The sequence below is a fragment of the Musca vetustissima genome, unplaced genomic scaffold (assembly GCF_032173495.1).
Source record: "Musca vetustissima isolate MV318-11 ecotype Yass unplaced genomic scaffold, APGP_CSIRO_Mvet_v1 utg121467, whole genome shotgun sequence".
NCBI classification, from domain to species: Eukaryota; Metazoa; Arthropoda; class Insecta; order Diptera; family Muscidae; genus Musca; species Musca vetustissima.
In genome coordinates, this window is record NW_026875239.1 from 32,282 (window position 1) to 44,934 (window position 12,653).

The 12,653-nt window shown below is 33.6% G+C and overlaps 1 protein-coding gene across 3 annotated transcripts; it reads right to left on the reverse strand.

Annotated features, from left to right (window-relative positions):
• Positions 1 to 3,840: 3,840 nt before the first annotated feature.
• Positions 3,841 to 9,362, reverse strand: LOC133337711 (transmembrane GTPase Marf). 3 transcript variants are annotated; one of them, XM_061545917.1, is made up of 10 exons: positions 9,046 to 9,362; positions 7,048 to 7,337; positions 6,633 to 6,971; positions 6,466 to 6,474; positions 6,210 to 6,326; positions 5,573 to 6,134; positions 4,636 to 4,883; positions 4,396 to 4,557; positions 4,114 to 4,310; positions 3,841 to 4,049 (listed from the first exon to the last, which is right to left on the reverse strand). In XM_061545917.1, exons 1-10 carry the CDS (start codon positions 9,311 to 9,313, stop codon positions 3,848 to 3,850), a joined length of 2,394 nt encoding a protein of 797 aa, XP_061401901.1. In that variant the 5' UTR covers positions 9,314 to 9,362; the 3' UTR covers positions 3,841 to 3,847. The 3 variants fall into 3 exon arrangements, with proteins under 3 accessions (XP_061401901.1, XP_061401900.1, XP_061401902.1); XM_061545916.1 differs by having other exon boundaries at positions 6,466 to 6,477; XM_061545918.1 differs by lacking the exon at positions 6,466 to 6,474.
• Positions 9,363 to 12,653: the final 3,291 nt, after the last annotated feature.

Here is a 12,653-nt window from a genome sequence, read left to right on the forward strand (position 1 = left end):
GGCGGTTGTATCATCCTGATCTTGACATTCATATTACCTGTGTGTCTGCATCTGTATGACTGCTATTCAGACCTGCTTGATCTATATGTTTACACTTGTACCCCTGGATTATGTCCATAACCTACATTCGCGAAAATAACAATTAAACAGGTACTCTATCAATAACATTTGGTTGTGTCGGTGGTCGTCTCCTCATGAAGATGGTCCCCAGGGGTAGTGAGGGTACACTCTGTTGTAATTCTCAGGACGGTATTCTTCTACATCACTTACATTCGAGATCAACAAAGTCTTCTTTTCAGCGTTTCCACTCTCAACGTATCGCTAATAGCCGACGACTCTGTTCTCCATTGACCACTTCATTTTACTCGTCTTAGTGGCGAACAGTGTGGCTGTGGACTTGGTGGCAATTATTTATATATTCTCCAGATGGAAGAAACTCACAAGATCGCCGATGTATATATTTTCAAATGTGTCATCAATAATGGGACCCGGTGCCATGATCGTTAAATCATCTATTTTGTCCGATGGTTATGGAATGTCAGAAAGGTAGAGGTTGAATAGTTCCGCAGAAGTCATGCCATTTACACGCCATTTAGTGTAAATGGCGTGAAATGCTGTGTTAGAACTGTGCATTTTACGTTATCCGGAATTCTCTTAGCAATTGGCGAGAGAAGTGAAATTGGACAATAATATTCATCTTTGCTGTCATCATTGTAGTTGTCGGGGGTGTTTCAAAAAGGAATGTGTTCCAAAAAGTTTTCGGGACTTTTGACAATTGTCTAGCGCATGGCATTTATTACTCTTTAGAATCTTCATTATAGTCCATTATTATCGGTAATATTTTGTAGTCGTATACATATATGTAGCTATTGTCAAGGTGTCTAAAATGGAATTATATTTAGGGCTTTGTCTATTCTTCAGTTAATGAAAAAAACCTTGTCATAGCCTCACTCATAATTTCTTCCATTAGTTTGAAATTCAGACTTTCACTGCAACTGATGAATTCTTGATAAAATTATAATACCCCTTCATTTTACTTAAAAGCGAATATAAATATGCACTAAAAAGTAGAAAATAAATAAAAACGTCCACAGAAATTAAACAGTTGAAAAAAAAGAAAACAAACCATAATTCAGCACAAACCAAATCCAAAATAATCCACAAACATTAACAAAGTACACATCTTCATACATTGTTTTTAATTTGATTTCATTTATTTATTTCCCATTAAGTTTTCGTTGTTTCTATATCTCATTTTCTTTGTTTCACAAAATATATCATAACTCTAAACCAAAAAAAAAAAAAAAAACGAAGAAAATTCATCAATGATAAAGAATTTTGGTCCAATATTTTACATATGTATATTATATAAATAATATAATTATATATATAGCACACATGCTGCATACACCTTTGTATTCGTATGTATAAGTATAATTTTTCAATTTAGTAATTTGATTAAGAAGAAGGTCTAAGGTTGCATTAAAAATATAATTTATTAATTGCTACTATTAATAAATAAAACGATGACTATTAAAAACAAACAAAAAAGAGCAACTGAGATATAAATAAACCATATATATATTGTAATAAAAAAAATTGAATGCCGTTTTATTGGATGTTTACAGACATGCAATGATGTAAGTACACAGGGCGTCACATATAAACCATACATTTATCATTAGATTTAATTGATTAAAATAATCACATAAAAACCACTGATTCAAATTTATTCTGAACATCAATTCTACGTGGATTTTCTCGTTTTATTCGCCTTATTGTAAACGTATTTCGAAAATGAGAAAATTTGCTTTATTCATAAGGTTAACAAGAAGGCGAATTAATACTAAACTACATTTTACAGTGATATTTTTTTTTTGTATTCCCATATTCGCCTTGTTGTAAACGTATTTCGAAAATGAGAAAATTTGCTAAGTGTCAAGGTTTATTCATAAGGTTAAGAAGCAGGCGAATTAAATATCTTTCAGGAAAACGTAGTGATGAATGGGAGAGGGAGAATTTAATGACAATTTATTTTTCATGTCATAAATAATTTTATATAAATCAAAATATAAATAAAAAACAAAACTATTATTACTGTATGCTATTCAAATATCCTACGTCTGGAATATGGAACAAATTCCTTATCCCGGATATTTACTAATGAGAAATCTCACTTATTCTTGACATCAATTCACCGTGAATTTGTTCGCTTTTCCCTTTAAAGTTATCCACAAGCAGAACTCGCAGCAAATTTTTTACGCATTTTCACTTTCCCCTTATTTTGAATCAATTTCGAAAGCGAAAAAAAAATCCGCTTTGGCGCAAAATTTGTTATTCTGAATTACAGGGAGTGGGAGAATGTTATGGCATTTTGTGCGAAATTTTTCGCTAATAAATTGAAAGATATTAACTATTTTTATGAAAAATATCAACACAATACTTATTCTATGACGATTTTGAATATTTTAAACGGTTGTGTGCATATTTCTAACTCAAAAACAACAAATAAAAGGCCATTGGAAATCCCATTAATGACGATGCATGCTCAACCAAAAATTGCCACGGAATGTATAAAGGCAATACGGAATATTTAAGCTGAGTTTGATACAATTTGGAGTTTGATACAAAATAAAGACATTTTGTGTGAGGATTTGTCACTCCAAAAAAAAAAAAAAATATTAACAATTTTGTAAAAACAACATAGCAAATTTAATTCAATCGCAGATTTCTTCCTATTATTCGTTGTGTCTTTGATATCGGTGCGATTTTTGCCATCATACAAATGTCCTTTTATTTGTAATCTATTGTAATTGTTGCATCAAAACAATAAACAGCTGTTTGACATGTTTCTCCCTATTACATTCAGAATATGGCGAGAATGTGAAAGCGAAAAATTTTTTCCTATCGAATATTCAGAATAAGTCTGTAAATATATATATATATGCATTGTTTTACCTTACTTTCTCTGCCCATCCAATCCAACTGTTTCCTTTTAACTTGAAACTTGTCATCCTTTCCTAAAAAAAGAACCCTTGAATTATCAGAAATGAAAAAAACTGACTTTATTGGATTTCTATTATAGTTATGTTATTTCTTTTATTGTTACAACATATTTCCTTTTTTTAAATAAGATCAACAAACATTATTTTACTCAAATATAATTGTAAATTAAACAAAATAAAGCAAAACAAGTTAAAGTTAAATAAAAATCCTTTTTTACACACAATCGCAAATATAAACTATATACGTTTTGTAAAAATATGAAATTATTATTGTTATCAAGATCGTTCTTTGGACACAGACCAAAGTTGGTATTATTTGCATATCTGTTTGTTTTTAATGTATATCAAATTGAAAAAGGAGGGGGTAGGCCTTCAGATTTTACATAATACAATGATATAAATAAATGAGCATATAATAAACAATCCAATTAGAAAAAATACATTTCTGGGGGGGAAGATCTTTAACAATGGGGGAAATAATTTGTAAAGAAGTTTGGATGGCCTTTGTTTTTTATAGTCGTATTTCTAAAGAGAAATTCATGAGATAAATGTGCAACAATATCATTCCTTTCATCATCATCTCTTTATTTCATTGTGAATTGTTTCTTTCGTGCAATGACTTCTTTTTTCCTTGCTGTCCATTCTAATGCTTATGCCTATACACCGCGTGACATACACATTTATATAAATTTACAAAATCCTAATGAAATGTGTACATTCATTGATTGTTTTATTTTCTTGTGTTGAGTTTTTTGAATGAATTTCCTTAATCATATAATTCTTAAGATCAGATTTGGGCTATACCAGTTGACATCATGACATGCGACGCTTCAACATGGCTGCTAGTTGGGTGCAATATAATTTGTTTCGAATATTTCCAGTTCATTTTGAATGTAATTTGCTTTGTTGCGCAAAAGTTTCAATTGTTTTTGATTAGCTTCCAAGACGCTGAGTTGGGCTTCCAATGTTTTTAGTTCTTCATTCATGTCGGTGGTGGCAGTATCAACGGTGCGGCACAAACGGGCAAATGTGCTGGACAATTCTCTGTAGGGAGAAAAAAAAACGTTTATATAAATGAAAAATAAAAACCCAAAATATACTCGCTTACTGTTGCACTTGATGACTGCAGTTTGCTGATGTCAGATCAACAATCATTTTCAACTTTTTGGTGGCATGACGCACATATTGGGATTTGAAGGCACGTTCCTTGGCTGAATTTGTCCAGGACAAGCGTTCATACAAATAAATACAGCCATAAAGAGCACCAACACCCACTAACACGCGCCATCCAATTGTTTTCAACATCTAGAAATGTCAACAAACATGAAATAAATTACAATTTATTACTGTCATCATTATTGTTGAATTCCACTGCCACTTCTCTACTTACAATGCCCGCCACAATAAGGCCACCCACTGTGCCTTGTGATCCAATTGAGGTTAATGCAAAACGTGATATCAGCGACAATTGTTCTTGGCTGATGCCACCAACCGGTGTGGGTATAAGACACAATGGTGTATCATTGACTGGTGTTATGGGTGACATGGGATTCTGCGGGATAAATGATAAAAGAGACACATTACAATTTGTTTCATTCATTTGAGTAGAATGTTCGGAATGTATGCTTACCACCATGCTGCCTTGACGATTCAGTATGGCTGGTTGTTTTTTACTGTTACGCTCTCGCACTTTACCGGTGAAACGTTGTATCATCGCTGTAATACCCCATGAGAATTTAAATTCCAAATCTTCTTGGAAATCGGCACATAAATTCTGACAATTTAATGAGTAAAGCATTTCGAATGGCTGTGAACGTGCAACAATTTTCTGGGCCTGTGGCAATAGATTCTCATTGGGCACCAAGGCATGCATGCGTTCTGAAAATATAACGAAAATTGTGTTGGTTAATTTTTTGGATGTTCAGAATAGTACGAAGAAAATGAGTTCGAGTTGGTTCACAAAAATAAAAAAATACTTCTATAACTCCTAGAATGTCTGCTTTTTCTAATGGGAAATGTCTATCAAGTTTTGTGATAGCTCCATATACAGTTCCGCCAATTTGTAGTGACAGTATGACAGTAACTTGACTTTTGGTTTGTTGGTGGATACAGAACTTCTTCCCAGAACATTTTCGAACATTTTAAAATGTACCAAACGAAGTGGCTGTAATTTGGCATACCGATGTTTGGGCGGTGAAGCCTATTTGCTGAAAATTTTGAATATTGGTCATTGTTTTAACATATGTCAAGCCAAATTTTAAGTATTTTCACGGTCCCAAACAAATTTTCCAAACGAAATAATTGTAATTGGGCTTTTCGTGTTCTTGATGGGTGAAGGTAGAAGTCAAAAGCTGTGTATGTCCATGTCTCGCTTGCCTAACATTTACCATATCGGCTTTTTTCTAACAACATTAAGACTTATACAGCAATCCAAAGAAACAAAGACATAGTAAATTCCCGTAAGGAAGGAATGAGTGTCTTATATCTGGGAGTTATTACTTTGAAGATGTCAAAAATTATATTCTTCTCCTTATGAAGAAAGATAATTTTTAAACACACACACATACCTGTCATTTCTCTTTGTGCCGCTTCAACATTTGTTGCCAACGCCATAGATAGACGAGCTCTCAAATTCGAACCCAAACCAGCTTCAACATGACTGTTCAACTCCTTTTTGTAAATATTTAATACCAATGGTTCGGGATGGAAAGGCATATTGAATTCATCGATTAATACACCCAAACGCCATATTTCTTCGTTCAGAGCTTTCGAGACTTTTTGTTCGACCTCTTCGACCATATTGTGAATCTTCAATTTCATTTCTCGGGTAACATTCATCATTTCCGTTTCGGTGCCTTGTATACGTTCGCTCAACAGCGTCTTTTGATCCAATTTCAAATTACGGAATATTGTAATACGTTCATAGATATTATCCAGCATCGAACGCATATCACCTGATAATGTTTTGCCGCGAGAACTGTGCTTTTCGAATTTCGTTTGAACGGCACTCTTTGAAATGCATTCTTCGAATTTACGTTCGAAATCTTGAAATTCAAAATAGCGTGTGTGAAAACCTTCGGCAATAGCGCCTTGGCTGGGTGAGTTGCCTTTGGCTTCTTCGATGCGTGCCTGTTAAACAAAGAAATAAATAATAAATAAAATTTTCATATCCAGAAATACTTTCTTTTTTGCGTCCTATCTTACCTGCAATGCTTCACGAGCTGATACAAAGAAAACACGTTCAGCTGCCTCCTTTTCATTGGTAACTTTCAATTCTTTTGTTAGGAAATCAATACATCTTTCTGTGTGTTGAGATCTCACCTAGACGAATCAAAATAAACCACAAAATTAATTGTTAGAATTTGTTTTTTAATTTCAAAATTAATTTTCCATAAGAAATAAGCTTAAAAGCTCTACATTTCAAAAGCTAGCCATCAACAGGTATTCTTCTATGCTTTACCTTGTCGAGCTCCTTTGTTGGATTTGTAGTTTTATTTAAATTATTACAAAATTAAAATACATATAGTCGAAAAAAAGGAAAGTCGAAAATATATGAAAGAAAAACCAAAATGCCATCAACTACATTTGTGTGTGTTCTAAAGGTCGAATGCAAAAAAATATACCTACCGATTCCTGACTTTCTGGTTCATTGGCCGATGCATCCCAACGATTGTTCAATATAAATATATTGGGCTTCGATAATTTCTGTGAGACTGTGTGAAAGAATTGTTTTTCGGCACGTGTCATAGTGGATTCGGCATTCAATACCAAAACAAACACATCAGCGTTCAAACAATGATTATCAATCCAATCATCGAGATTTGCTGATACATCAACACCTGGAGAATCGACAAAGACCACATCGTCACGCAACAAATTACAACGTTCACGTGGCCAGAAAATGCGCACCAAGGAACTTTCGCTTAGTTTTTCTTGGCACAATGCATTGGCCAATTGTTTGATGTTCTAAGGAAGAAAAAAATATATCAAACATAAAATTTATAAATTCAAAAATGGTTTTTATTATTTTTTTAATACTTACCACAACATTGAGTTTTTCCTCTGAACCCTCTTTCATTAAATACGCCTCAGAACTGTCACTGCCCTCCACCTGACAGAAACAATTTGTTGTATGACCAATGCCGCTGGGCAGGATCTTCTCCCTCAACATAGCATTGATCACCGAACTTTTACCATTCGATGTACGACCGAAAAAGGCCACTTTCATATGATCACGAGCCAAAACTTCACGTATACCGGCGACTTTGAGGACATAACTTTCAAAAAGTTCACGTTCTGCTTTGTCCACAATTTCTGCATCGGCATGTAAAGCTGGAAATAATGAGAAGATATTTAAAATAATATATTGTTGGATGAGAAAAAATTTATAATATATGTGAACATTTTTCTATTTAGGAGCAACATATCCCGGATAAGCTACGGATTCTTTTGGTCAGAGCCGGGATAGAGCAAATTCAAGTATCGCGGTTTTTTTCCATTTGACACACTAAATTTTCAATAGATTTGTATCAGAGAGAAGTAAGGGATGCAGATAGTGGGTGCACTTAAATCAGTTGTCCCATTTCAGCTAAGTTGCGAGACTACAGCAAAAGGAATTACGTGATGGCAGCGTTTCCACGACAGACCCCTCTGACCCCTACGATTCAATACGACCCGAGTCTTACTCGGCCAACGTCTGACACTTCAGCCCATTGTGTAAAAGCAAATAGGGCTGCTACAACAACAACGTGATGGCAGAGCAAATCGAATGAGCCGAGATACTTGGATTAACCGCGATACTTGGATTTGATCCACACATTTTAACATTCCTACCAAAAGGTAGGGATCCGAGAACACTCCAATACTCTCCTTATTGGAGTGTTTTCGGATCCCTACAATTGCCTCTATCAAAAGACAGTCCATTTTCATCGCCTCTGAAAGACGCATTTTTTGTGGCATTGGAAAACTAACTGATTGTGTTTCATAGAGTTCGCCAACCATTAATTCGGATAAATTCGAATATGTATTAATATCGAATATTTCGTGATATCAATACAGATGCAGACGCTTATTCCACATTTGGGCTATCATCTATAGCGTTGAGCCCTGTGAAATCTCTTTTTAATGCCGTAACAACTGGCAGAAACTGTAGTCGAATATCTGAGTAATGTTCTCAATTTGAAGATATCCAACCATATTCCTCCATATCCCCGAAGCCTAGATAATAGGCAGAGGGTAGTCCCGCTACTGTAGCCAGATAAGGATGCCAGCAAACGTGATGGATTCCGTAAGTACTTTCGAAAATACTTCCCTCCGCCCAATTCTGAAGCATTGGATAATCAGTTGTAAGTGGAGTTTCGAAAAAAGCAATATCTACAGATATCCAATATGAAGCTTTGAGCATCTGGTATTTCTAGCATCGAATCCTCTCATTGATGACAGTAGGAGTACCTCAAGGTGGGGTAATATCTGCCGATTTGTTTAGCATCTATCTTTCCGGTATTCCACGCATCGAATCCTGTCGTAGATGAGACATATGCCAGTTTAAAAAAACATCGACGTTTGATATGTCGAAAACAGAGTCCAAATTATTCGCTGACGTAGGTCTTCCAATTCAGTAGGTTTTGAAATAGATAAGTTACTAACTGCTTATCAACACCGCGTGGAGTGGAGAGTCGCTCAATATCGACTTTATCATTTGCATAATTATTCACATAAATCACTCCAGTTAACCACGACATAATTGTCATTGTAAAAAACTAAATAGACCTAAAGGTTTCAGGGTCCTGGTTTACTCTGATGTAATTTTAATCTCTTCAGCCCTTTTGGTCGTAATTTACACAAGTATGCTTTACATGCTATCATTTAATTGAAGGAATGCTGCGTTTAGTGTCAATGAATGATAATGGCTTATCAGACATTAAGCGGTTAACAGAAAATAAATATCTATCTTTATTCTTTCATAATATTTGCTGTTACATATAATGGAATATTTTATGATTGGATATTACATTTCAAATTATTTTTTTGGCAAACTTACCATTGATAAATGTCGTTGTTTCGGCAACATATTCCTCAATTTCCACATAGATATCATTGATCTTCTTTTTGGCTCTGACGAATACCTGCAATGGGGATTTATCGGCATTGATATGCATTGTTCGATTATCGGACATCATTGCCGTCGGATCGTAATTCATGGATTTGTTGTGGTTTGTGTTTGTTTGGGGCGTATTATTGGAAGAGTTGCCGGCGTCGCCGCCATTACCAGTGACCATTGAAAATGTACGATTCAAATAGGCCGCCATTATTTACGAAAATAAACGTTTTGTTGTTTTAATATGAAAAAGCACAGTTATCTTTTCTACTTGGTTTTTTTGTTTTTCTTTCTTTGATAATCTCAAATTAAACTTAACGAAAAAATAAATAAGAAAATAAAATTAAATAAAGGCACAAAAATCAAAAAGATATAGAACTTTTTCGTAAATTCGAATTGACATAAAAATCACAATATTTTGATTAAAAAATAAATACTAAATTTGAATATTTACTCTACAAACTAATATAAAATAAGAACAACAAAGTTTCTAAATCAGAATAAGAGGGCTTGGTATTGTTTGTTTTTGTTTTCTTGTTTTTATTTTCGAAAATCCAATTTAGGCTTCGCTATTTACAACACAAATAGTTTCGGGAGTTACTGGTTTGGTGCACTAGAATTTGGGGGTATTGTGATTTGTTGTAGGCCGATTGTGTTAAAATAGATGCTATTCTTAAATAACTATTAAAACTGAAAAGGAAAAGAAAGAAAATATAAAAAAATAATAAGAAAAAAATATTTAACAACAAAACAATAATAAAGGTGTCAATAAATGTATTGATAATAAATATTTATACCATTAGTAGAGAGATAATAAAATACGTAGTAGTTGATATTTTAACCCATTGTTGACCGAGTTTCAATATGCTAGGCATATAGTTTGTGATAACTTGATTATCGTCCAACCTTTGGATTTTAAGAATTTTCATTCTCTCGCATTAATTTAACAGAAATATGGCAAACAAATGGGTTAAAATATAATAAACATTACACATCATGTATATAGATAGATAGGAGGGGTATTTTGGTTGTGTATTTGTGTGGTGGCAGTTGTGCATTAGAAAAATGAATCATTTAACAAAATTTCACCATAAAGGCTTTACTACACACGGATATTACAAGACAACGTGAATAAATTATAAATTAAATTGGAGAAAATGTAAAGGCAATTGGTTTGGATGGCAAGTTGTAAAATTCTTTAATCAGCTTGACGGGTGGTTTTTAATATCCATTTTATCCTTGAGACTATATTAAGAATTATATTCATTTACAGAGAAAGAAAACTGATTAGGCTGGGTTAAATTCAAAACAACAACTATATTTTTGCGATGTGAGCAAGTGGTTATTGAGAGCAACTTTATATGGGCGTAATCAATTGATAGGGAATAGGAACTATTAAATAGCTTAAGAAGGAGTGCTTTCCAACAAGTAATTTACCAAAAATATTGATGCCTCAGTTCACAAGTATGTATGTATGATGCCTGACATAATTATACAAGGTAGTCTCATGCAGTCATATGTTTCCAATTTTTTCATAAATTTGCCTTTGACAACATTCAGCTTTTAAGATTTAAACGAAAATATCTTCCTTTGAAATGTACGCACATCTTGTGTCCAGTGGAAAACATTTTTAAGTCCCCAGACTATAAAACATTCTTCGTTAAATCTTGAGAACAATGTGGAGCTTTAGAAAAAATATATTTTTCTAATTTGTTGAAAATTTGCCAATCGCCATGCGTAACATTTTATGGAATTTATTTTTCATTTTATTTGAAATTGATATGTGAATTCCATATTAAGTATTCCATTGCCATTATCAATTTCTCAAAAGAGACTACCTTGTATAGTTATGCCGTGGTATGATGTTGAGATCTGGTGTTACAAGTTCTAAAAAATATCTAAAGCTAAACAAAGCTGTTTGGAATACAATGATTCTCCGATGGTATAGCATGATAAGTTTTTCGACCATGGTGCATGCAAAGACCTTGCCTATTATATAAAATCAAAATATTCTGAGTGATAAGGATTAATTAATATCAAACCTTACTGGAAAGAGTTATCTAAGGAAGACTGCCAACATTATATTACTGTTTTTATTCCCTTGATTAATCAGTTTAAGTGTCTGTTAGACCACCTATTGGATATATGCAAAACCTCAAAATCCATCTGTCCGGAGTTTTCACGTTTTTATCACTTAAGAAGAATGTGCTTAAGCACATAACAGGTCACCGCAGGAATAACTCTATTGCTTCAATTTGGAATTTTATTGGAGTGTAGACGTCAAATGCTCCGTACCAAGAGACATTAACTTCGTCTCCGGAAAATATACCACAAATATTCAAAGCTTTTCAATAAATATCTTGTGGCTAAGCTTAATAAAAAATACATTATCTATTCCTTCCTTTCCGAAAAACCTAAAGTGGGTAGAGATGTTGAGTTTAGCAGCCTACCTAACAGATGCCATGTTTTTAGATACCATAATAGATGACAATAGGACTGATATCCTCCCTGTCATAAATGCTAATTCATCATTTTGTAGTAAAAACGCTTAAGGAAGTATTCCTGAAATCTATTTGACATGATGGATATTAGTACTATAGTGATCAGAAAGTTTTACCGTGGTCTACTGAGTCTTTTTTCAATTCATGGGCGATGCTTTTGAAAATATTCCGGTCAGATTCATGTCAATTTCTGGGATATGGTCTAAGCCTTTACATCAGTGATAACATTCTAAGAAATAGCCAGCAGCACCAGTCAATAACATGTAGCACATGGGAATAAGTTAAGTTTAGGGATTCATCTCGAATGTTTCTAATATTCTGTCTTTGTCACCTTGGTCAGGAAAATATATGACTTTCATGGGGAAAGTCCATACGTCTCGAGATATGGATCAATAGCCGACCGGTAATTTAACACCTTCACCTGTAGACAGAAGAAAAAATCGCATATGCGATCGAAAATATATTTTCAATTACAGTATTTTTCGGTTAATTGCACATCAAAATTTGCACAAATAGCCACCCGCCTTTGAAATGAAATATTTTTGACCCATCATGTGGTTCAATTAAGCGTGGAAACCAATTAACCGTAGGTTCAATTAACCGAAAAATACTGTACCATGTTTTCCTAAATAGCCACCAATATTACCTTCATCGGTTCACATGAATTTCGAAACTTCATAGGTCCATATCGGGGAAAATAAAATAAAAACATTTATTTTGAGTGCAGACCTCTGATTTTAATTATATGTCTTTGACTTAAACCGGGGACGATTTATGTAATGCAAGTTACTGTCATATAATTGTATTGTCATTTGGAAATGTATCTGAACTTAAATTTCCCTGAGTTATAATACAGACATCAAACACAAATATGATGTAGATTATGAATGGACCAAAGACGCTTTGACAAGCTCCAAATATTTAGTAACACATTAGAATATTCTGTAAAAAAGTAAACTATAGTAAAATTAAAATTGTAACAAGTGTGTTGTTTTTATATACAACCAATTTTTCCAGTAAATATCGATAGTGTTATCAATGCAACTGAGA